This window comes from Pseudorca crassidens, chromosome 10 (assembly GCF_039906515.1).
Source record: "Pseudorca crassidens isolate mPseCra1 chromosome 10, mPseCra1.hap1, whole genome shotgun sequence".
Classification (NCBI taxonomy): Eukaryota; Metazoa; Chordata; class Mammalia; order Artiodactyla; family Delphinidae; genus Pseudorca; species Pseudorca crassidens.
The window spans coordinates 57,833,864-57,858,673 of record NC_090305.1 but is presented as its reverse complement, the minus strand read 5'-3'; the positions used below and the strand labels follow the sequence as shown (position 1 = coordinate 57,858,673).

Genomic DNA, 24,810 nt, shown 5'->3' with positions numbered 1-24,810 from the left:
AACCACACAGCCCAGGCGCTCCGCCGAGAGTCTGCGTCCATGAACTCATTGAATATTCCAAACAGCTCTAAGAAAGGGGGATTAGTTTCATTCCCATTTTATAAATGAGGAGACGTCAGTAGTTACAGTGGCCAGTTAGTAGTGGCCTAAGTGGGGGGAGCGTAAGGAGAAGGTTAGTGCTTCCAAATTTGTTTTAAAATAAAACCTGATCCAGCAAGACGTCTGCACACTCCAGACATACATTCAGCCAAGCCTGATTGTGCCGATTAAAACAGCAGATGTTTCCACCCACCCATTATTTGGCTGTTTCTTTAAAAAACAAGCATCACAAATCCCAATCCATGGATCAGAAAAGAATGTCACAGCGTTTGACAAGGACCCATGCGGCATACTGAGTGCAGGGAAAAGTCCAGTCGGAGGCTGGGAGGAAATGACCGCTGTGGCTACACCAGGGCCCAGGCCCCCTCCACAGGCCTGAGGTTTCTTACACGAGAGAAAGGGAAGAATTCACAAAAATGCATCGACCCTATCACTGTTTCCAATGAGAAGATAGGGAGGAGGAAGAGAATGAGGCAGAATTTAAAGGAGTCTCTGAAATCAAGCAAAAAGCCCCATGAACTGTGGCACCTGGACTCCCCTGGGATGTCCTCCCGGTGCTGACTCAGCATCTGGGACTCACCTCCGTGGTCTATCAGGTGGCCCAGGAGCAGGGTCCTCCGCTGGTCCCAGGCGCTGAGGCGGGGGAGGATGGCACAGAGGCTGAGGTTCGAGAGGTCACAGTCTTTGATGAGACAGTCCCCGGATGGTGGCTCCCCACTCACTTTGCGGGTCAGCAGCAGAAGCACTTCAGGCCATTTCTGTTTTTCCAGTAAAAACTTGATGAAGGCGTTGGCACAGTCGCGGTCAATGTCATAGACCAGGTCGGGAGGGATTTCTTTCAAAAACAAGAACACACCACACTCCAGAAAAAGGTTCATGTGATTTCTGTCCCCAGCCAAAACCCAACACAGAGGGACATCATCACCCCAAGTTACGGATCAGTATCTTTAAGACGTGGGGAAACCATAAACAAGTACTTAGTTATCTGGGTCATGCTACTCAACCACGTGTGAACCTCAGTGTCAGCACTGGTGCGTGAGCTTCTTGGGAAGGTTGGGAATACCCAAGGAGTGTAGAGTCCTAGCCAATAGAAAAGAGAAACATCTGTGGTATTTTAAATAAGGATAGTATATGCAAATTCCAGGAGGCTGCATGAAAAACCAATAACAGAGGTTGCCTCTGTGGATGAGATTTAGAGACTGAAGTTCAGGGGTGGATGATCGACTTTTCACTGAAGAATGTTCTGTGTTGTTTGAATGTTTTACATGTAGATCATGGCATTTATTTTTTAATCAATGTTTAAACAGATAGTAGAAAAGAGTTTTAAGGTGCGTAGAGCATCTTTGAACACTACTGAAGGTTGTAAGAAACCTTACCTTGCTGAGAAGAAAGGAGGCGCAAGAACCTCTGAACCACTCCTTGCTTCCAAAAGTTTTTCTGCAGCAAGCGGCTTCCTGAATTCATGTATGTCACTAGCTGCTCAGAGGCCTTCCGGAAAATGTCGCCCTCGCTAGCTGGTCCCCTGCCATTGCTCAGTCCTGCAAAATACCCCCGAGTGCTGCTTGTGACTGCAGAGATCACAGCCCCGTAGATTGCAAGGATGACCACACCTCTCCACTCCTCTGTGGAGCCAGGAGACTTTGAAGTGCCTGTTCCCCTCCCCGACCCTGACTCTGGCCTGGCTTCATGACCTGCTGTGACCAGGAGAATGCAGCAGATGTGATTTTTGTGCCAATTCTGAGCCTGGGCCTCAAGAGGCCTTGTTTAGTTCTATTCAGATCCAGGCTAGATAAGAAACATCATAAAACAAAGAGGAATCAGTTCAGTTGTCCAAACTGAGCCCCAGAGATGTGAAAGAGCCCAGCTACGATCAGCAAGAAGCAGACACTTGAAGGAGTTCTGTTAAGGCTATGAGAACTGCCCAGCCTCAATGGCTGAGCTGCAGGATCATGAGCTAAATAAGTGCTTGTTGCTCTAAGCCACTAAGTTTGAGGGCTGTTTGTTATGCAGCAATGGATAACTGATACAACAGTTCAGGGAAGTGATGGCAGGAGGGTGGCTTACTGCAGCAGCAACATCCAACTACATGCCAGCCACCCATGCATCTAACTGGCAAGTGGAAAAAGCCAAGAGTAAGAAGCCACCTCTCCGGCCAGAAGAGGGAAAACATTATCCCCTTGGTTTAATTTACTGAGAAAGTAGTCATGATTAGAAATCAACCACTGAAGAAAGGTTAAAAAAAGGCAAATGTTTTATTTGGTATCAGATTATACACTCAGAAAGCTCTCTTGGTTAAAATGGAATCCTACTGAACAGATAACTGGACATCTGTTTTCACACCCAATGAGATGGGCCTGGCCCACAGCATAAGTGCTATCATGTGATGAACAGGTGAATGCATGTTCAATGTCATGTTCTAACAGAATAGGAACACTTTAGAGATGGAAAAATAAAAGCATCCTATTATCAGCCATGTCTCCCACAGCAGACCCTGAGGCAAGGATTTGTGTGCATGTAGTTTATGAAGGAAGAGACCAGTGAGGGTGGGGGAATCAGGTCAGGGTCAGGGAGGAACCAGGCAGGGTGTGAGCTCAGGCTGAGTCCCACAGGGTAGGGGTGTGCCTTGCCTGACCCCTGGGGGGATCTGGAGTGAGTCACACCTCAGAGCTGTGCCAGCCAAGGCAAGGGAACCAGGCTTTCAGATTCTCACCTCTTTCTGCCACCGGCCACAGACTGCCTGGGGAGGATGTAAATTCCCAGGCACTTCTGGTTTGAAGGAGCCTGAGCAAAACAGGCTCCATAAGCCCATAGGCTGTTCTCCTTGAGAACGAGCCTTAGGTGCTGGCTTTGCAAAGTGAAGGCACACCAGGGAGCACACAACAATGGGAAAGGACCCAGGGGACCCAAGCAGAGTTCTGATGTCAGCTGCCTGCCTTCTGATACACACCTGGATCACCTTTCAACAGATCAGAGCACCAGAAACACACACACCCACACACACACACCCCAACATCGGGGGCAAACGCCCACTGCCCTCTAATCAAGAGACCTTCTGGTGCCAGATGGAAGCAAGAACTAACATTAACCCTAGCACTAACCTCCAGAGAAAAGGAAATGGAAAACCTTGGCAAAGGAAGACTTATTATCACCTCAGTGAGCTGCCTGTTCTGAGGCAAAGAACATGAACTGTGTGGTGTAACAATGACGGACTAGCACCCCTGGGTTCGGCATCCCACCTTCATCCTAGAATGCCTATGAAGACACAGAAAACAATGAAAACTCACGAACCAGGAGAATATGACGCTTGGTAAAGGAGGAACTTCCTTCACCACCAGGCAGATGGAAACCTGCCACTTGTCCCCCTACCTCATGCCTCAGGGCATCATTCCTCCACCAGGGCAGTTAGTTTAGTACAAAAGTCACTTGAAACTGAACAGAAATATACCAAGCTTGACAAAAGAGACAATTAGATGCAGTTGTATAATAAACGCATGGTTGTGTGCTTCAGAATAATTAAGAAGGCGGTCAGATCAGGGAAGGGTCCTGAAATCAGAAAAGAAACCAGAGAGTGATATATCAACAACATAAAACAGTATAAAAGGAAAGGTGCTGAAACACTGACAATGGTAGCCCTGGGTCAGCATCTCTGGGTAGGTACGGGTGATTTGTTTATTACTCTGAACTTGCCTGGTTTTTTTCTTTTTTTTCTAAATTTTCTATAAGCTTACTAAGAGAGAAAAGAAGCATCAGGATATAGAATTGCTTATACATGATAATCACGGGTTTTTAAAAAAGATGACTACATAAGTACTGAACAGCAACCAAAAGACTGGATAAAAATATGCCAAGGTGTAATTACAATAAATTTTTGTTTTTATATAAAATGAAATTTTTACAAATTTTCTACAATGATCATATTTAGTAGATATATACAAGCAGATTTGAAATTAAAAATTAAAACTACAAGAGATCTGAAGCTGCAAGCACTCAGAAGTGTTAGAAGATAGAAATAAATCATTTCAAAGAGATTTTGTTTTTGCATGAACTCTTCCTTTTGAGCTAAAAAAGGTGAAACTGGTAAGTTTTATTACATATATTTTATCAATTGAAATTTATGTAACCATCTCATTTTTATAAAAGAAAATAAAAAATGTGTAACTATAAATGCATAGAATAAGAGTAAATGACTAAATCACAACTATACTAATTTTTTCAGGCAGGTGGGCTTATGCAGAATTAATATTTTCTTGTTTTCCTTTCCTACATTTTGTAAATTTTCTTTTTTAAAAAAGAATCTATTGCTTTATAAAGAGGAAGAAGTATCATCAATGCCGCACATCTGCATTTACTGAAAACAGGGCATTGTGTGGTGCTGAAGGATTTGAGGATGACACACCATGGCCTCTGAGTCACAGGCTCCGTTTATGCGGGAAACAGACACACAGAGAAGGTCCGCATCCTCTTAGTGCAGAGCTAGGGGCGCCTTCACAGAGCAGAAAGCAGCTGGCGCCCAGGGGAGGACCAGAGAGAAAGGCTTCAGAGGCCTGGATTCGTTCTCACTCTGAAAGGCCACGCACTAGTGAATCAGAGAAAATCACAAACAACTGCGAGAAAAACAAAGACTCCAATCTTGTTGGTCCTGAGGACAGTAGAGCATCAGCTGCTGGAGAAGGTGGACATGCTGCCATCTAGTGGTGGCTGTGAGAGGCCGGGAAAGACAGGTAACCCTGACCACTCAGGTTCACACCCCCACCCTGCCCACTCCCTGTGGGCTCTGGCTTTCCCCAGCAGCTAGTGAGAAAGGCAGAATCAGCAGATATTTAAGATTCTATTATACCAGGAAACTGAAAAAAATCAAAACTTTAAAAACAACAGCAAAACTGCATGACATACTAAAGTCTACAGCATTCTAAGCATTAAGATTAGAATTAATGAACAATAAATTTGCAGGCACGTCAGCCATTTTCTACCATTCATTGGTGGTCCTTCTCTAAAAGTTTATTTTAAAACTTTGAAATTCATTGGCAGAGAAATCTGTTTGGTTAGTTTCAATTTCTCAAACAGTAGAAACCACCCCGAAACTGAGGTTACAGGTATAAGCTCTCAGGAGGCCTCTCACAATAATTTATTAATTACACCACCAATTCCTTAAAAGAGAAATCATTTAAAAACTAAACATGACATATCACAGCTTTAAAAGAACATCCCAGGAAAACAGGACTCTGCAAATACATTTATTCCCATGTTCTCACAGAAACAACAGGAGATATTTTAAATAAATGAATAAAAATTAAAACATAGATGGGGAAACAGGGGGCAGTGTTAAAGGAAAAGCAGCTTCAATCTCCCTCACATAAAACCTTCCTGACCCTGAAAATTGCCACGATCCCCAGCCTGGCAGGGTGCCTCCCACTCTCCCCACCACACACACCCCATGTGCTGCCTACAACCTGCCGCCTACTCACCCATTCCAGTGGGGGAGTGTTTCTGGAGAAACACATCCAAATAACTTCAATAAATGCGCACTAACCATCTATTAAGTATTAATAAGTCTAGTTGTTCATTCATAAATACAAACCATCCAAAGATCAGAAGATAAAATAGGAAAAGCAATAGCACAAAAGAGAAGCAAGAAGAGGGATCAACTAAGCCCCCCAAAAACATAAATAACTCACAGAAGAGAGGACAACGGTCTTTAAAAAAATTCTCACCATTCTTAAAGGCCATTCGAGAAGTGGCAAATGTCAATCAAGCACAAGTTGTCACAGATAAGAAACAGAGAACCAGAAAGAGTTCTTAGAAATGAAAACTGAGTTTCCAAATTAAAAAATGCAATAGGCAAGCTGAATTATAAAAGGAAAAGCTAAAGTCCTAGTTAAAGATCTCGAAAGAAAAAAAGGAGATAGAAGACGTTAGGGAAAGTAGAGAGACATGTTACAGATTCAGGAAGCTCATCCACGTGAAAGTGGGGGCAAAGAGATGCTGGAAGGGAACAAAATGATAGAAAATAAGTTCTCTGAGCTAAAAAAAGTTAGATTGAAAGAGGCCAGCAGGTGCCAGACAAGAAGAATGAATACGGACCCACATCTAGACACATCCCAGGGAAATTCCACAACCCTAAGGACAGAAAATTCTAAAAGGGAAAATAAATCAAACTGACATCTAATCAGTAACGGAGGCTAGAATACCAAGTTGTAAGGAACGAGGTTTTACAGAGTATTTCATAAATCTAAGAGACCCCAGATTGTCAAACACACCAGAAAACGCTGCCATTAAACTGGGACACGTCACTGATTGTGAAACACATTCGTTTCAAAGGTGGCAAAATGTGGGGGGAAAGTGCAACTGAGGACCGATAAAATACAGTGCTTATATGCAGACCAATTCTCAATCTAAGGATAAAGACATTTTCAAAAACACCATAAGTCTACTATGCATATCTCCTCCATGATATTGGTACCTGGAGTTGGTACCTAGCAGAGTAAGAGAAAAATCTAGACAGACAGTGTGAGCCACAAGAGCCACATATGAGCGCAAGAACTAAAAGAAGCATAATATATATGTGCTGGGGCTACCGTCTAAGTTAAAGTCTAAATAAAGTCTAAAAATATATGTGTGTACATACATATATACACACACATATACAATAATGTGTATGTATATGTTTCATCAAGCCAGGATGCTCAAAGAGTATCACATTTAAAGAGCAAAGTTTTCAGGGCATTTGGTGATTCTTTTTTATGGGTCCACCTATGCTACTATTTGTAGAAATCATACTACCATGTAAATGTGATTTAATGGTTTTCAATGTTCAGAATCAATCTATAGATGAAGCACAGAAAACCCAGAGTTCAGGAACAGGATGTAAATGACACAAATAACTTTACTAGACAAAATTCAACAGAGAGCTGACTTGTTGCACTTTACCTTATACAGCAATTAGTCCATATATGCCGTCCCAAACTTACAGATCAAAAAATAGAGCTATAAGTGTAGTTTTAATTGTTAGCTACGGTTTCTGAAAAGTGGGCTTGATTTCTGTTATCTCATGTTCTGTCTGAATTTTTTCTTTCTTACTGTGTGCATGCATGGAAAAAAAAAATCACGCTTACTGCCCAAAGGTAGACTTGCCAAGTTTCCAGAAAGTGGTAGACACTCTCACAGTAAGAGTTGCTTCATTCTATCTTTCAAAAAAAGCAAACAAGTTTTCCAAAGACTGGTGGCGGGGGGGGTGCTCACTTCCATCTTCATGTACCAAGAAAAGATAAACTGATTTGTACCTAATGGCGCAGAACCAGTTTTGCCCCCTCTAAAAAGTTAATTCCCTGGAAACTGTACCTGAGAGGTCCTTAGAACATGCTGCCAGCTTTTCCAAGTGACTGTTGATTTTCTCAATGGCTTTGAAGTTCTTGTTCCTCTTCAGGACATCCACGGCGGACCGGGACTGTCGATCCAGCAGAGTGGGGTCTGCCCCAAAGCTCAGGAGCATCTGCACATCATCTGTTTGTCCTAGAGCAGGCCAAAGTGAGAAGCGGGTTGGGGTTTGTCATGGTTTCTTCCATAAGGAGACGTCCCCATGAGTGCACTTCCGCCCAGTTCCCGGCCTGAGCAGCCTGGGGCAAGGGGACCAGTGTCCCTCTCTGCTTACAGAAACTGATGGCCTTGGGCAATTCAGCCAAGTCCCCAGAGCAAGGAGTCCTGTGTGGAGTGGGAAGGACAATAGCTTTTAAGAGGTTCAGAAGTGCGCTCCTCTCTACCTTTCTCCCCTCTCCTTGGCAACAAGCAAGGAGAGGGGGAATCTGGTTACTAGGCAACAGTTACAGCTGTAAGGATGACAGCAAGCTGTGACTTCGGATTTCTTTATTCCCTAGAGAGGAAACAGAATATACTCCCAGAAAAAAAGCCTGTCTGGAGACAAGAGAAGAAAGTGGCAATTGCTTTTGCATCAGGGTCTTCTTGTCACTGTTTCAACCCTTGCAGCCCCACCTCTGGCTGCCAGCTCCATTTGCTGCCTTTTTTTTTTTTTTTTTGGCAGTACGCGGGCCTCTCACTGCTGTGGCCCCTCCCGCTGCAGAGCACAGGCTCCGGATGCGCAGGCTCAGTGGCCATGGCTCACGGGCCCAGCCGCTCCACGGCATGTGGGATCTTCCCGGACCATGGCACAAACCCGTGTCCCCTGCATCGGCAGGCGGACTCTCAACCACTGCGCCACCAGGGAAGCCCCTCCATTTGCTGCTTTGACATATCTATTTGCCAAGCATTCAGGTGGCTCTGTGATCACAGGTGCAACAGATTTCAGAATGTAACAGGTGTATCCCTGGAGGTACCAAGACTTATGTGAGCACAGAGGTTAAAGGAATCAATGCCCAATTCCCAGCTTCCATACCGTGCTTTCCTAAAATTCACCACCTTAACAAAGCACCTCTACTCCAGGTATCGTCCTGCTGGTGATGCTCTCCTTCCCCATCTCCCCAGTCACAACTGCTTTTCTCCCATTTTACAAAAATAAGACAAAATTAAAAAGTCATACTTCTTACCCATCAAGTACCTCACTGTGATAGGCAGAATTCTCAGACAGACCCTGAGATTCCCAACCCCTGGTGTACACACACCTTCTCCCAGTTACCCATTTAATACTAATCTAAACTCTGCTATGATGAGACTTCGCAAATGTATTTAAGGTCCCAAAGCAGTTGACCTTAAGATAGGGAGATTATCCTGGCCTGATCACATGAGCCCTAAAGGTCAAAGGTTTAGAGGTTTTCCCCTGCTGGCTTTGAAGACAGCGGAGGCCATAGGACAAAGAATGTGTGTGATCTGTAGAAGCTGACAGCCAGCAAGAAAACGGGACCTCTGTCCTACAACTACAAGGAACCGGATTGTGCCACAATCATGTGAGCTCGAAGGAAGGGCTGGAACTCCAGATGAGAATGCAGCCTCAGCCAGTGCCTTGATTACAGTCTCAAGAGACACTGAGCAGGAAACTCAGTCATATCATGTCAGACTACTAACCTACAGAGTTAGAGTGTCATTTTAAGCCACTAAGTTTACGGTGATTGGTTACATAGTATAGAGAACTCATGCAATTACCAAAGTATTGCCCCGAAGGAGGTGACAGCTCGTGACCTCCAGAGTATCAACCTAAGGGAAAATCAAGTAGCTGTCAAGCCCCTTTTAAAAGGCACCATGACACATCCTTCTCTCACCTCCCTCCAAAATTATTTTTTTTACCAATTACTTACAGAAAATTTAATATATTTATGTTGCTTTGGTGATCTCTGTAGTAATAATAATTTTGTAATAATTAAATCCAGAAAAAAATTAATGCTTAGAGTCTTAAATCACAGAAAGTTTTTTAAAATTTAAAGCTACGTAAGTACTTTTGCTCAAGAACAGTATCACTGGATAAGACTTTCAAGGATAAAATATATTAGAGTAAACTTCTTTCTGAAAAGCCAACTGAAAATATGATCCAATAAAAAAAGGAGTGCATAATTTGATATTTTTGACTATTAAAGCCTGTCACGGGATGGCACGGGTAAAGCGGTCAGCTGTGTGGGTTCCCTAGCGCCTGAAGTCACTCCACCCACAGCACAGCTCTGAGGGGTGCTGCCACTTACGCTTGAGGAGGTACCCTGGGGAGTGGGCGGCAACCACGTGCAGGACGGTATGGCCATCCTCGTCCTTCTGGTTGATGTGACCTTTCCACTCGGGCTTGTAGTCCATTAACCACTTGAAAAGATGGTTTTCCTCTGAAGGAATGAGTTACTGATGTTATTTTCAACACACAGAAAAGCTGCAAAGCAAATCACTGTGCACCACACCGAGGGAACCCAAGGGGCATCCAACACACATTGTCACTTGCCACAAACAGGTGTGGAGACACAGAGTTTGTGCATTGAAAGGATGAGTCATATAAAGTTATTCATAGGAAACTGAAGTCAGATTCCCTATAAGCAGAGCCTGAGACAGAGATTCTTGTACGTGTGATTTATTGACAGAGGGAGAAAGACGGGGAGGGAAGCAGGGCAGGGGATGAAGGCAAGCAGTGATGTGGCCTCAGCTGAGTCGGCTTCAGCCTGATCCCACGGGGAGCTGTGGAGCAGGCACTGCCCTACAGTGCTGACCCACCTTGAGGCAGGGGCTCACCTTTTGTACCCCGGTGTCAATCAATCCAGAGCTACAGAACCACCTCCAGAGAGGGACATGGTGCCTATTGGCAAAGAGCAGCTCCCTGGCAAAGGAGGCAGCTGTGGTGCAGCAGGTGGGGCTGGGGGCACTGGTCGCAAAGAGGACCTGGGCAGGGCAACAATCATTACCCCACTACCTTACTATCAACAGGACAGAGATTTCAAACTCTTTCCCCAGACTCCTTCCTTGTAAGTCCTGGAAAGCCACATAATTCTGCCAACTCTGTGGACACCATTTGTCACCATGTCAGTTTTCCTCTGAGAGACAAATCGGGGATAAACTTGAAGACTTGATCTCATCCACATCTGCCTCTAACCGCAGGAGCAAACTTAAAAAGTAGACACAGAGAGGAATTGTGACTTTCATACCCAGAGGCACACCTAATTTGAAACTGGGAGGATTGGATCAGATTGCTTTTAGTCAGACTTCATACTTTTAAATGTTTTATCCACTGTATGAGAGTGAAACCTTTTATGGATTCTCCAACAGATGAAATGTATCACGATAGGGCAAATGTGGCTGAAGCAAAGATGGGGGCTCAGGTCTTCAAGCCACTGGCCACCCCCACTCCCATCCTGAGGAGATGCTACAGCCTAAAAGAGGAAGACAGTGTAGACAAGTTCTCTTGGCTCCTTCTGGCTCTAAGATAGTGTGGGTCAGGGTCCAACAGTGAAGCTACATATGCTTCGAAAAGAAAAACAGACTTCTATCTAAAGCGTAAATGTGGATATTGTATGTGTGTGTTTTAATGATAAAAATATTTAAAAACTCAAATCCTATAGCCAGGTGGTGAAGACTAAAAAAAGACAAATTATATATACACCTATGAAAATAGGATTCCTTTAAAAGAACCACAAGCAAACTGTATCAGCAATAGCCAGTGTTTCCCTTGGGGTTTCCCCCCTCCCACTCCCCACAGTAGTTGGTCCTCTAGTCGAGAGAAAATGAACTCGGAAGAAGACCATGGCTGCCTTTGCCACCGGGAGGAAACTCCCTCCACAGCTTCCCTGAGAGCTCTGTCCAGCAAAGGCTGTCTGTCCCAAGGCCTGTCCTTGAATCCCAGGGCTCCACTCTGCTGCCAGGATCTGTCTGAGAACACAGCATCCTTTCAGTGTGGGCCTCTGGCTATGAGGTCCCGGGAGAAGGAAAAATGATGCTGTTTCCCTGCTGCCTTCATTCATCTGAATGATCAAGTCATGAACTATTCAAATCATCTGAATATTCCACATTCTGGTTTCACTTGAGCTAAGCACAGTCCCTGAGGTCCAAGCTGGAGGACAGCGTGGAGGGCGCACCGTCAGGAGAGAACTCACTGGCCTGGATGCAGAGGCGCATGAGGGCGTGCAGAGGGTAGGGTCCTATGGTCTCGATGCTCACACCTATGGAGATGAGCCACTGGACTAGCCTGGGCACCTGTTCCATTTTCTCATGAAATCCGAAGAAGACAAATTTCTGGAGAAAAAAAAAATACACAGGAAGAATTATGGCAGTGGCCTTATCGATATGAAACTTCAAACTCCTTCCCCATAGAGTTTGGGGTTCTTTTTCTTCCAGTTTTATTGAGATATAGTTTGACATACAGCACTGTATATATTTAAGGTGTAGAGCAGAATGATCTGGCTTTACCTACATCGTGAAACGATGACCACAAGTTTAGTGAACATCCATCATCTCATATAGATACAACATTAAATTAAAAAAAGAAAAATTCTTTTTGTGATGAGAGCGCTCAGGATTTGCTCTCTCAACAACTTTCATATAGAACATACAGCCGTGTTCATTCTATTCATCATGTTGTACATGACACCCCTAGGACTTATTTATCATATAATTGGAAGTGGTTACCTTTTGACCGCCTTCATCCAATTCCCCCTTCTCCCACCCCCCACCCATAAAGTTTAGAATCAGTAAAACCCTGATTAGCTGTGGCCCCAGCCTAAGATTACTATAAATAACAAATTTGCAGTGAGGTGGCTGAAGGGGAAGGTCCCAAACACCACAGTCCAGAAGTGGCCTGACTTGAAACCGTATGTGTCAAGAAGCCACCTTACCTCAAAGAGACTTTTCAGTGATAAATTTGGGACGTGGAGATTTCTCGGTAGCCGGTCTTTTCTCGCTGACAGAAGTAGAAATGACTGATGAAAGGGGAGAAACAGAAAAAGCTGGAACAATAATGGTCTCCACATGGGTTATTAGAACAAAATTAATCTTAAGCTTTAAAACACAGAAACAAAAAAACAGAACAAGACACCCTCTAGCCCTGTCTCTTTGTTTAAGTCACCTGCCAAGCTCTTCAGCCTGAGCCATGATAACCAAAGTGTCTCTGTCTGGCAAACTTCCTGTTGGTGCTGAGAGCTAAGCTCTCTCCACCTTTCCTCAAAGTCTGCTGAGGACAGGAGCAGCCGATGGCGGGCAGCATTGGGACAGTACAGGGGCAGGGAGGTAAAGAAGTAATTTCCTGCAAAGTTCTTAAAGCTTAGCAAGTAGAAGAATCAAATCCTTTTGAAATAGCCCACCCCAATTAATTCTTTAGCACATTACTGCTATTTGGGGTCCACAAGACCCTATCGAGTGGTGTGCTGGGGCAGCTCCTATCAGTGAGAGCTCACTGTGCACATCTCTTCCCAAATGTGAGTCCTCCAGTCGACTTAGCAGCTTGAAATTGGCCATTGAAATCGAGAGAATTTACACTACAGGAAGCGGCAAATGCTGCAGATCAGGACTTTTTTTTTTTTTTTTCCTCAGAAAGTCTGTTGTTAAACCACTGACCCTAAACTGAACCCCAGAGAAGTTAAGCAACTTTCCCTAGGTCACACAGAGAGCAAATCCTGAAAGGCCCCTACTGGGATCATCCAGGTACGCCAGCTGGTCCAGGAGTTCTAGGCTTGGCATGGCCATGACTGGAGACCCAGTCTCAGAATCCATGTCCCTGACATATGCTCTTGCCGGTGGGCGTGGCACCACAGGGACTCAGTCTGTGGCTACATCTTGCTTCCAGCTTCTTTCAGTTTGATGCCCACTCTTAACTGCTCACCCTAAACAGATCCCACTGCCCAGACACTCCCAGATGACAGGTTCAGGGCTCTGACAATCCTGATGGCTGGCCTGGCTTTTATAAGGTGCCTCTGTCTGCAGTGTTTGAAAATGGCCTAGGCTCCACTGCTGGTAGGATATGGGACCACCACTTGGGCTGGATTCCTGGGCCTCCATGGCTGGCTGGGTGATAGCCCATCAGGTGATAGCCCGTCAGCTACTGGGTTCCCACTCCCTCCCTCCCCACATAGACTACGGAGCTCTATTCACATTCATCCCACGTGGGGAAGAGGGGACGTAAAACGTTCTTTCCTGGGGGCTGTAAATGGAACTGCTTTCCTGTTAATGAGGCCTAAGCCCTCCCACTCACAGATCTACCCTAACACTTGGAATCACAGAATTTTAGGACTTTTTAAAATAAAACTAGAAAGATCTCTTAGTTTACCCATCTTATCGGAAAAGAGAAGATCCCAGATTTCTTGTTAACAGGGCCCCGGATTTCTGATTCCTGGTTCCCCAAGAGTGCAGCCTGCTTTCCGCCCCCTCACTGCCATGTTCTCGAGACTGTAATATGGGGATGTGTTTCTGGGAGCCCGTGGCCAGACTTTAGGGGGTTCCCATGAACTCCCTGAAGCTACACTCGTAAATTGTGTGTATGTGTGTGTGCAAAGAGAGTCCCATCGATTTCATTAGATTCCCAATAGCACCCGTGACCTTCTCAAAACCCGAAGAATCCTGTATCCTACAGTCATCCAGCCTTCCTGGGTCCAGAGTCCTTACAGGCTGCCCTTGCAGTCCAGACTTTTCTGGACTGCCTGGCTTTAAAAAGCCTGCAGGCCCTTTCTAACCAAATTCCCAGCCTGGGCCAGCCCATTCTCAAGAGCGCTTATAGGCTGCCGTCAATGACAGCTACTACTCATTGGGCACTGAGCATACAGGTGCCAGGTGTTATAAAACCCCTTTGGCTCAGTGTCTGGCACGCTGTAAACCCTCAATGAACATTATTATCAGGTGCTTTTGGTCCATTATTTCTAATCCTCACCTCAACCGGGAGGGAAAAGGTTTATATCCTGCAACTTCCAAATGAGGAAATGAGGCTCAGAGAGGAAGGAATTAGCCCAGACTAGACTGGGGAGGATTTGGATTCAGGGAGGCACCTGTGTGGCAGTGAAGCCCAGCTTCCACAGTCCACTGGGCTCCTCCATCCTATGGATTCCCGGCTCTGGATTCAGGTCCTACAGCCTTGCTGCTTCCTGAGGGTAACAGTCCCTTGAAATCATACAGCAACCCTCTGAGAAGCACAGGCACGTTATCAGGCCTTGGCTAGCAAATGCCGTATAGAGAGGATTATGAAGATGAATAGGCAATTGTTTATCTCCCTCATTCCACATCACCCTTAGCATCTGGACTTTACACTTCTTTGATGACAGTGGAGACACAGCCAAGAGTGAGGTTGCCACAAACTGTTTTCCTAGCTTAAAAAATGGAAACTGGCGAACCAATATATCTCAGAGGCTTTTCATCTTTAATGAGGTTAAAGTTTAAAAGTTACTTTGGCATCAAGATAAGCAAGTACTAAATTATAATCCCCCAGTGCCAGCAGAAAGAAATCGTTTAAGCAAGAATGTACTTTCCCCACAAGATCTCTTTTCACTTACATGCCATAATCCTTTCTTTGCCAACTTTTCTATTACAGATTGCCACACTTCAGTTGAGAATCCAGTAGTGAAAATATAATCAAAGCAGGGCAAGAAACTTTGCAAAACAATAGGGTCACCTGAAAGAAAGTTCCAGAATTTAGAAATTTTAACTTAGAGAAAGTCTAGAACATCTACGAAAAGGTCCTCCAATTAAGACCACACATAGACAAATGATAAATTTAAGATATCAAAAAGAAAAGAGAACTGGGAATTCCCTGGTGGTCCAGGAGTTAGGACTCCATGCTTTCACTGCACGGTGCAAGGGTTCGATCCCTGGTTGGGGAACTAAGATCCTGCAAGCCGCGTAGTACAGCCAAAAAAAAAAAAAAAAAAAAAAAAAAGGAGGGGCCATATAGGAGTTGGGGGAGTGGGAGGTACAAACTACTGGGTATAAGATAGACTCAAGGAAGTATTGTACAACATAGGGAATATAGCCAATATTTTGTAATAACTGTAAATGGAAAGCAACCTTTAAAAACTGTATAAAAATTTTTAAAACTTTAAATTTAAAAAGAAGGGCCTTCTCAAAGTATATAAAATCCTATATAATTGAAGTGGTAATCATTTTAAGTTTGGGTGAAACTGTCCCCTAAGGCAGCATAATGTGACCTAACACTCACTTAGCTTCTCTATTTGCCAAGCCCAGTGATGGGTGTTATACTAATCCCTCAAACAAACCAATAAGGCAGTGTATTACCTCCATATATGGAGGAGGAAATGGGCGCTTAAGGGAAGTTATAAAACTCACTTCCTTTAAGAAAGGTGACAGGGGCTTTCCCAGGTGGCGCAGTGGTTGAGAGTCTGCCTGACGATGCAGGGGACGTGGGTTCGTGCCCCGGTCCGGGAAGATCCCACATGCCGCGGAGCGGCTGGGCCCGTGAGCCATGGCCGCTGAGCCTGCGCGTCCGGAGCCTGTGCTCCGCAACGGGAGAGGCCACAACAGTGAGAGGCCGGCGTACCGCAAAAAAAAATAAAGAAAGAAAGAAAGGTGACAAATATCATTTTCATCCAACAGTGAGAAACTATGAGAAATGAGATCAAGCTTCGTGGCTTATCGTGCAGCTAGTTCATGACGAAACCAAGACGGGAACCCAGGTCGAGCAGCTCTTTGGGTCAATTTGCACCCTTTCAAGCTAGTGGCCTTTTGCATCTCATGACCCTGCAAACTCGTGGATGCGAACATCCAAGGCGACAGGTCAGGGGCCAGAATAACATGGCACCTCTTCTAGGATTATCAATTTCCAAAAATGAGTAAATAGTAAAACATATATTGTATAAAAAAGATACACAATTTTCATAAATACATTTTTCAAAATTTAGAAATTGGGCCACGGGCATAACATTCATCCTCCAAACAGGTATACTTTGGTAGAAAAGTCTGGGATGCGTTACCCTAAGAAATCCTGTTAACTGCCCCCCTCAGGATCCAGATTTCTTAGAGGGGCAGTCACCAAGAGACAGTTGTCTGGAATTCCCATAACTCTGGCCTGGCTTCTGACAGAACAGTGGCTTTTAAAAGACACAGAGAACAATGAGGAAGTGTAGGGAATGGGTCAAGCCATCAGGTTCAGAGGAAAGGGAAGCAGGCTTTAGTCACTGTCGGCAAAAGGCTGACGGGTAAGCTGCGACCCATTAGCACCTGTCTGGACACCTATTTCTCTGCCAGGAGACACAGCTGAGCCCACCTCTAACCCCTTCCCACCCACTGCCTGACACTGCTCTCTCCCCTTCTCTGTGCCGAACTTCCCAAAATCTGTAGGATCCCATCCACAGAGCACAAAAGTTGCTTGCCCACAACTGCAATGGGAAGAGCTGGATCTATATCAGTTGAATCTATCGTCAGCAGTAACTTCCCCATTTCTGAAGCTGAGAGCATTTTCCAGCAATTCTAACATGTGTCATTGTTCACATTCTACCATCTGTAGAATCGGGGCATGTGCTGCTATTGATGCTGTCTCAACGGCAGAACATAAATTAGTGGCGCATCTTAAATTAGTGCAATCTTAAATTTGACCAAACACAGTATTTGAAAACAACAGCCTGACCACTGGCAGAACTTTAGACTGCGCTGTGATAACCAGGGAAAGAGCTCCTTTGTCCCTGGCAGGGAGCATATTACATTGTGTTTCAGAATTGTCTATTTTTGCCAATTCCAGGCCACGGACAAAGCCATCTCACAGGCCAGGTCTTCAGACTAATAACCCAATAAGTGATGCAAACCGCCACCCCCCCGCCCAACCTGGTGTGTCCCTCGTAGACTGTCAGCTTCCACAGGCCCCTCCCTCAGCCTTTTCAGATTGGTTTTATAGCAAACAGGAACATTTTCTCGACACACTGGAGAGATACATGCAAAAATCACGTAAAACACGTAGTATAAGCAGGGAAATCCCTATGGCTAGCAACACAGAAAACTTAAGAAGTCTGAAACAAAACCGGAAAATTGGGACAGCTTTAAGTGATTTGTGCAAAAAGACCCAGTTGTTTTCACAAAGGCCCCAGCCAACAAAGCTTCCCATGTGCTTTCTAGTGTAAAAACCAGTTTCATTCAAGCTACATAAATGAGCCACAAAGAAAAACACCCTGTAATTATCTCCCCAGAAACCTGAGTCCCCAGGAGGCTTTCAAAGAAATCACAAACACTTTAAAAGAAAGAAAGAGGGTGGGCCTCCCCCAGTCCTGACTTACTGCCCATCGTGGTGAAGACTCCCACCAAGAAATCAGCAACCTGGGTCTGGTCCTGGCTGCTTTGCACGAGTCTCAGACCCTTGAAAAACATGTCAGCAGCTTCATAAGGCTGGTGCAACCGCAGCAAGGAATAACCAGCTCGGTAGTATCCCTGCAACGAAGAAAAGCAAAACCGTTAACACACCCATCTTTTCTGACCTGCTGCTGAAGGCAAGATTGAGGCTGTGAGGAAACAGACTGCAGGAGTCTGACTTCTAGGTACATACAGATTTCTAACAAGCTCTGGATACAGGATTTCCACATTGTTCCTGCCATTTTTTAACTGGCAAGAAAATAATCCCTTTCAAGTCCATGACATGTACAGCATCTAACATAGGACCCAGAGAGAAGGGAGCAGGCCTGGTTCCAATGACATGTGTGGTTTATGTATTCATGCTTCAAATCGCAGCCTGGCCAAGAAGGGAGGAATGAAACCAATCCTACGAATACAGTGTTCTGGAGAAGAATGAGATTGTCATGTCAGCATAGGAGTTGTTCCCTGCTCCTTTCAATCAAAGTAAACACAATTTCCAATGGTAATGACAAGCACTGAGGTTTACCCAGCCCCACATTATAGGCAACATACACCAGAGGTCAAAAAATTTTTTTGGTTTCTGGAGAGGGAGGAAAATTACAATGATTAATACAAGAAAATGGTCAGTTTTGCCTGTATACAAACTGTCAAACTCTCGAGAAGGAACAAAATGATTCGTACTGCTTTCCTCACTTTAACCATCAAAATGAATCAGTATCAAGAGGTACCAAAACAATTTTCTGTCTAAGATAACACAAAGTGTTCACCAACTGGGTTCATAAAAAAGCAAGCACCTGAAATTCCACTAAATACCAAATCCCTGATTATTTACTGATTTGTTTTCACCGTCATTTAAAAGTCTAAAACAGTAGATAACAATCAGAAAAAGGAAAGAAAAAAAGGTGTTCCCCCCACCAACCAAGCAAGATGGTACAGAATTTCCCATTTCTTTACCTTCCTCAGTTCTAAGTTTCACCTTTTATTTTGGAGGAAGGTGAAGGGGATCAGAATACATCACCCCAAAATGTGACACTTTGGCATAAGGATTCTTTTGAGCTGAAGGCCTCTGAGATTCAACAGATGCAGAAAGAAGCCTTCCTGGGACTTCCCTGGTGGCCCAGTGCTTAAGACTCCACACTCCCAATGCAGGGGGCCGGGGCTCATTCCCTGGTTAGGTAACTAGATCCCATATGCATGCCAAAACTAAGAGTTTGTATGCCACAACTAAGGAGCCCACCTGCCACAACTAAGGAGCCCATGTGCTTCAACTAAGGAGGCTGCCTGCTGCAACTAAAGACCCAGCACAACCAAATAAGGAAGGAAGGAAGGAAGGAAGGAAGGGAGGGAGGAAGGGAGGAAGGAAGGAAAGGAGGGAGGGAGAGAGAGAGAGAGAGAGAAAGAGAGAGAGAGAAAGAAAAGGAAGGAAGGAAGGAAGGAAGGAAGAAAGAAAGAAAGAAAGAAAGGAGCCTTCCTGGAGCCTCCCTTCTCTGATTACAAGCAGAAAACTCCAAGAAATATAGATTGCCATAAATCCCCTCTCCCGGAGAATTATTATGGCCACAAAGAAGACAGTGAAACTTGCAAACTGCAAAGAACATGAACAGACTATGAATTTTGGTGCAACTACATCAGAAGAAAATGAGCTCCACCGGGATCTCCACTGGACTCCATCTGCCAAAAGGCCCGGCTCCACTCTCCCCTGCAAATGCCTTTCAACACTTGGCCACCAACCTTCTTGCTCTTCTCCAGATACAGCACGCGTGCTCTGTGCACATCTGTCTTAAGCGCAGAGAAAGTTGAATGAGAAGCACTCCTAGCATTTCCATTTTAAAAAGAAGGAAGGTAAGGAGGCAGATTAAGAGGAAGAGGCAGCAGCCGCAGCATCTGGTGGTCACCATACCTTCACGTAGGTTGGATCCCACTGGAGACACTCCTTGGCGGCCACGGAGGCCTCGTTCCATTTCCCGAGGCTGTAAAACGCATTGGATTTGTTGCACAGCAGCACAGCCAAGTCCCTGCGGGGAACCCTGTGAGAAAGGACCAACTGGTGGTCAGTAAATAGTTCTTTCGTCCTGCAAATACAGAAGCTCGAAGGCCACCATTCTGGTGCTGGTTGCTGCCATCGTGCTGGAGTTTCAGCAGGAAGCGTCCCAATGACGCCTATGACATCTGACCCTCATAGCCTGGAAAGCCTGGGATGTTTGCGATGTCCCAATCTCCCTTCCTCACTCCCAAATCCTGTTCCCAACTTTTCGCAACAAATGTTCTCAACACCTTGGGTCTACCTCCTACTGATCTCCACAGGTCTTTTTATCCTTTAGAGACCATTGGAGAAGATGCTGCGAAAAGATGGAGAGGATGGGAGTTCCCACCGAGCCCTCGCAGAGAACAGACACCGTGGGAGCCACCCCACATGCACGGAGGCAGAGCTCATCAGAACACATGACCACACTGTCCCCACGGGCCCTGCGAAAGATGCAGGATGAACACTGTTCTACTACATAGGCAGGGCCACCCAAATGCGTGCAGAACCCAGGGCCAGAGTGCAAAAGGAGGCCCTCACACCATGTGGCTAATCTCTGTCTGATACAGTAGCCACAGGCCACGTGTAGCCATTTAAATTAAAATTAATTAAAATTAAATAAAATTTAAAATTCAGTACCTTAGTTGTATTAGCCACCTGTTAAGTACTCAATAGCCAAATTCTCTGCTATAGAACATTTTCATCATCACAGAAAGTCCTATTGGACAGTGCTAGTCTAAGTATTTGAAGGCCATAACTCACGCTTACAAATGTTCAATAAAATATCTTTTAGCCGCCTACTTTATAATAACTGAAAGGCAAGCTTCAAATTTAGAACACAGGCACTGTCAGGGGAGGGTGAGCCAAGCTGGCACCCCTGCCCACTCCCTCTTCTCTTTCCATCTCAGCCTTCATCCTGCACTGCAGAAGACACAATCCCAAGCTCTGTCCACACTCCTGACCTTGGACGGCGCTCCAAAGAATGGACTGCGGGTAAGAGGCCTGTGTAGGCCCTAGGAGTAGGGTCCATGGACAGGACTTCCAGGGGCCTGGTACCCACAGTGTGGACGAAAGAGGAGGCAAGGGCTCTGGCTGGGTAAAGCCCGTGGCCCCAGACTCCCACCTGTGGGGAGGGTACAGCTGGAGAACGGCCAAAGCAGGCCTGTAAAGCCTGGCAGGGCAGGGCCCCTCCTGCCTGGGTCTAGGGGGTCACACAGCTGCAACGTTAGTGCTGAAACCAGGCTGCAAGAAGCAAAACACAAAATATACCATAACAGGTCAACAGAAGCCCAAGTGCTGCTGAATTCAAGACACACAAGGTGGAAAAGCAAGGCTTATGCTTCTTTTTTTTTATTGAATACTTTAACTGTAAAAATAATACAAACAGAAAAGTTAGTTAATATAGATACCCACAAAAATAAAGCAAAGCAAAAATCTCCTCTACTATGTCCCTACCCACAGTGCTTGGTGTATCCGGCTCCTCTCACTGCCCATCATTCCCTCTTAGTGAAGGATGAGGACCCAGAAGCACAGAAGCAGTGGGGCTGTCAGAGGGTAACTGACAATGGAGCCGTGGCCACAGTGTAGTAGTCGCCACGTGTCCTGCCCAGACACCTGGCCAGTGCAGCCGACCCCAGCAGGAATGAGTGTTGGCTGCAGCTAGGGTCTCCTGATGCCCCGTTCTCCAGAGATTTATCCTCAGCCTAATGGGAGCTGCCCTCTCCCCAGAAAGTTACACCCCCGTTATGGACTGTCCCTCCCCCCACAAATTCATACGTTGAGGCCCCAGCCCCCACAGTGATGGTATTTGGAGAGGGTGCCTTTGGGGAGGTGATTAGGTTTAGATGAAGTCAGGAGAGTGGGTCCCTCACGATAGGATTAGTGCCCTTTTAAGAGATGGCAGAGGGTTTCCGTTCTCTCTCTCCACCATGTGAGGATGTAGTGAGAATGTGGCTGGCTGCAACCCAGGAAGGGGGCACTTACCAGGGACTGAACTGGCTGGCACCTGGACCTTGGACTTCCCAGCCTCCAGAACTGTGAGGAATAAATTTCTGTTGTTATTCCACCCTGTCAGTGGTAGTTTGTTACTGCAGCCTGAGCTGACTAATCCAGCCCCACTCCCTAGGACAACTCCTGGGGCCAGACAGCCTATGACCGGTGACTGACTGACATGGGAATTAAAAGGTCAGCCTCCTTTCCTAAAGTGGGACAGCTCTGCAGTACATCTCAGGGGCCCCAGAGCTCCCCAGGGGATCAGGCTGCAGCTGACTCCAGCGGAGACACCATCCCTGCCCCATCCTGCTTCTCCCTCAGTCCCCTTCTCCTGAGAGCACCTGCTCAGTTAACCGCAATTCCCTAAACCCCTATGTCAGCTGGCAGCAGCAGGAAGGCAGTGATGGGCACGGGGAACTGTGTCAGGAAGGTCCCATGACAGGTGACATGTGAGGGTGCAGGCAGGTGTCCCATTAGTGGTCGCACAGCTAGTAAGTGGTGGTGCTGAGATCTGAGTACTCACAGTGTGGTCAGTCTATGGCCACAACCATGACACAACATTAACTTTTCAAGAAAGGTCAATGTTTTCCCCCGAATGAGGAGCTCTAGGCCCAGTCTGACCTGAGGGGGCAGAATGACAGAACTACACAGGCTCAGGCCAACTGCAGTCAATTCAAGTCCAGCTGGAGTGCAGACACCAAGGAGGGAGGAGGTGGGAGCCATGTGTCGGGAATTCAAGTCAGTGCCCCTTCTCGGTACACGTTTAGGCTGCATACACCCTACAAATGCCAACTTCTGCTTCCTCTACTACAGCTGTCCCCAGAGTATGATCTGGGAAACTCTGGGGGGTAGTTCCCCCAGAGGGAACAACAGTAGTTCCCAAGGACAAAATATCTTCACAATTGTAGTTGGCTGAATAATGGTTTCCAAATGACGTGTTTTTTTGTTTTGAATTTTATTTATTTTTTTATACAGCAGGTTCTTAGTAATTATCCATTTAATACATATTAGTGTATATATGTCAAATAATGTTTTCTTTTATGGCAAAAGGAACTCTGGAGATGGGATTAATTTAAGGATCTTGAGAGGAGGAGATTATCCTGGATTATGATACAGTCACAAAGGTCCTTATAAGAGGGAGACTGAGAGAGCCGGCCACAGCAGAGGAGAAGGTGATGTGACAACAGAAGCAGAGACCGGAATGATGCGCTTTGAGGATGCAGGAAGGGACCACAAGCCAAGGATACAGGCAGCCATTCGAGGGTAAAAGAGGCAAGGAAATGGAGTCTCCTCCACAAGGAACCAGCCCTGGTGACACCTTAATTTTAGCCTTGTAAGACTCCTTTCAGACCTCTGATCTCCAGAAGTGTAAGATAATAAACGGGTATTGTTTTAAGCAACTAAATTGGTGGTCATTTGTTAAAGCAGCAACAGGAAACTAATACAATAATACCAAGACAGTGTGTGCCTTTTTCACATTCATTCTCTCACGTGGACGGGGAATTTTCCAGAGGCTACTTGGCGTGTGGTATCACAACAGACTAAATGCAGAAGCAGATGTGAGAAGACAGACATCTTCCATTGAGACAGACATTAAAGAGACTTGCGAAAATGTAAAACTCTTCTCACCAAATTTTTCATTTTGAAAAATAGTTATTTCTCATAAAAATGCTGCTTATGTTAATGTCATGGGTTTATTACTGCTATTTTAAAAAAGATGAATAAATACATATTTTAAATGTTTCTCAGTTTTGAGTTCTAATACAGGCTTTATTGATAGTTACAAACTACATCAACAAAAGCTCTCTGGGGTCCTGCCTGTAAGCAGTCGTGATCCTGAAATGTTTGGGAACAGGTCTGCTAGAAGTTGAAGGGGCAGGGGAAGAGGTGAGGCTTAGTTCCTGGTGGTGTGCCCTGTGGCCAGGGGGTTGATGGAATGGATAAACAAGATGAAATGAACGACAAGTGAGGGGCTTGGGGGCTTCAGTCATCCCAGGAACCAGAAAGAAGGGGAAGTTTGTAATGTTTATCAACAGTCCCCTATGTTTCACTTTCCGTTTCCTGAATTCCTCTAGTCTCTGAGCTAACACTGCAGAGAAGAGAAACAGAAAGTGGGAGGAGAAAGGAAACAGAAACTAGGTGGTGTGGCAACAAATGAGAAGAAAACAAAAGCAAGAGAGTGAGTCCCCCTTTACTTAAAAAAATTACAAACAAAAGGCAGGGAGAAAATCCAAACACTTACCCCCACTGGTATAAGTGCCGGAGAATCTGGATGGCTTCATCGTACTTTCTGATGGCCAAAGAGAAGTTTCCATTCTTAAAAACCTGGTTGCCAAATTCTTTCAACTGCTCAGCGTAAGCTGTGGGGTCCATCCTGTGAGGAGACGGAGGAAAGGCTGGCTGCCCGCCTGAACAGGTCTCCTTCCCCTCTATATCTGCATCGCTGAGTCTGGAGAGGCTGGTGGTTCATCCTGGCCCCTCCCACCGGCCTAGGTTACACCCTGACCACACCCCTCACCACCCGGGAACCAGACTGGATGTCTGCTCTGATGAGACGGTTTCTTCCTCAGTTCTCTTCTGACCTCAGGAGCAGCAGCCAGAATGATTCCATTTATTCTGTGTTAATGACCAGCTAGGCTCTGAGCAAAGAGGCTGCTTCCATGCACAAGCCGACATAAAGCTGGTAGGTAGTGGCAGCTCTTCCCATAACCGCCACTAGTATTACTCTCTGATTTATCCATCACAGCAGCCCAGAAGGAGGCTCTGTCCTCACTGTTCAGATGAGGAAACTGAGGCTCAAAGGGGTTCAAGTCACTTGCCTAAGGATCTGCTAATGGCGTTCCCCGATTCTGACTCCAATTCCAAATTTCTGCCCTTGACCCTGTCCTGCATCACCTCCTCATACAAGGAGCTGACAGTCCTTGCACTCTCTTAGAAGGAGGGAAAGGGGAGGGGAGGTACAGTCCTAAAGGCCTCAAGGGGCTAGGACACGGGGCCACCACCACTGCCTCTCC

The 24,810-nt window shown here is 45.6% G+C and overlaps 1 protein-coding gene across 2 annotated transcripts in view; it reads right to left on the bottom strand.

The window, feature by feature from the left end:
* Positions 1–24,810, bottom strand: part of TRANK1 (tetratricopeptide repeat and ankyrin repeat containing 1) — an 87,074-nt gene that overhangs the window by 41,388 nt on the left and 20,876 nt on the right. Inside the window, exons 2-12 of one of the 2 annotated variants that reach the window (XM_067753764.1) lie at positions 24,039–24,170; positions 21,788–21,838; positions 19,682–19,808; positions 17,709–17,859; positions 14,982–15,100; positions 12,342–12,425; positions 11,604–11,742; positions 9,720–9,851; positions 7,438–7,608; positions 1,476–1,637; positions 680–934 (exon numbers count right to left, since the gene is read on the bottom strand). In XM_067753764.1, the coding sequence (XP_067609865.1) occupies positions 680–934; positions 1,476–1,637; positions 7,438–7,608; positions 9,720–9,851; positions 11,604–11,742; positions 12,342–12,425; positions 14,982–15,100; positions 17,709–17,859; positions 19,682–19,808; positions 21,788–21,838; positions 24,039–24,169 (1,522 nt within the window). In that variant the 5' untranslated portion in view covers position 24,170. Of the gene's footprint in view, positions 1–679; positions 935–1,475; positions 1,638–7,437; positions 7,609–9,719; positions 9,852–11,603; positions 11,743–12,341; positions 12,426–14,981; positions 15,101–17,708; positions 17,860–19,681; positions 19,809–21,787; positions 21,839–24,038; positions 24,284–24,810 lie in introns of those variants that run through there. The other variant, XM_067753765.1, reaches the window with a different exon arrangement.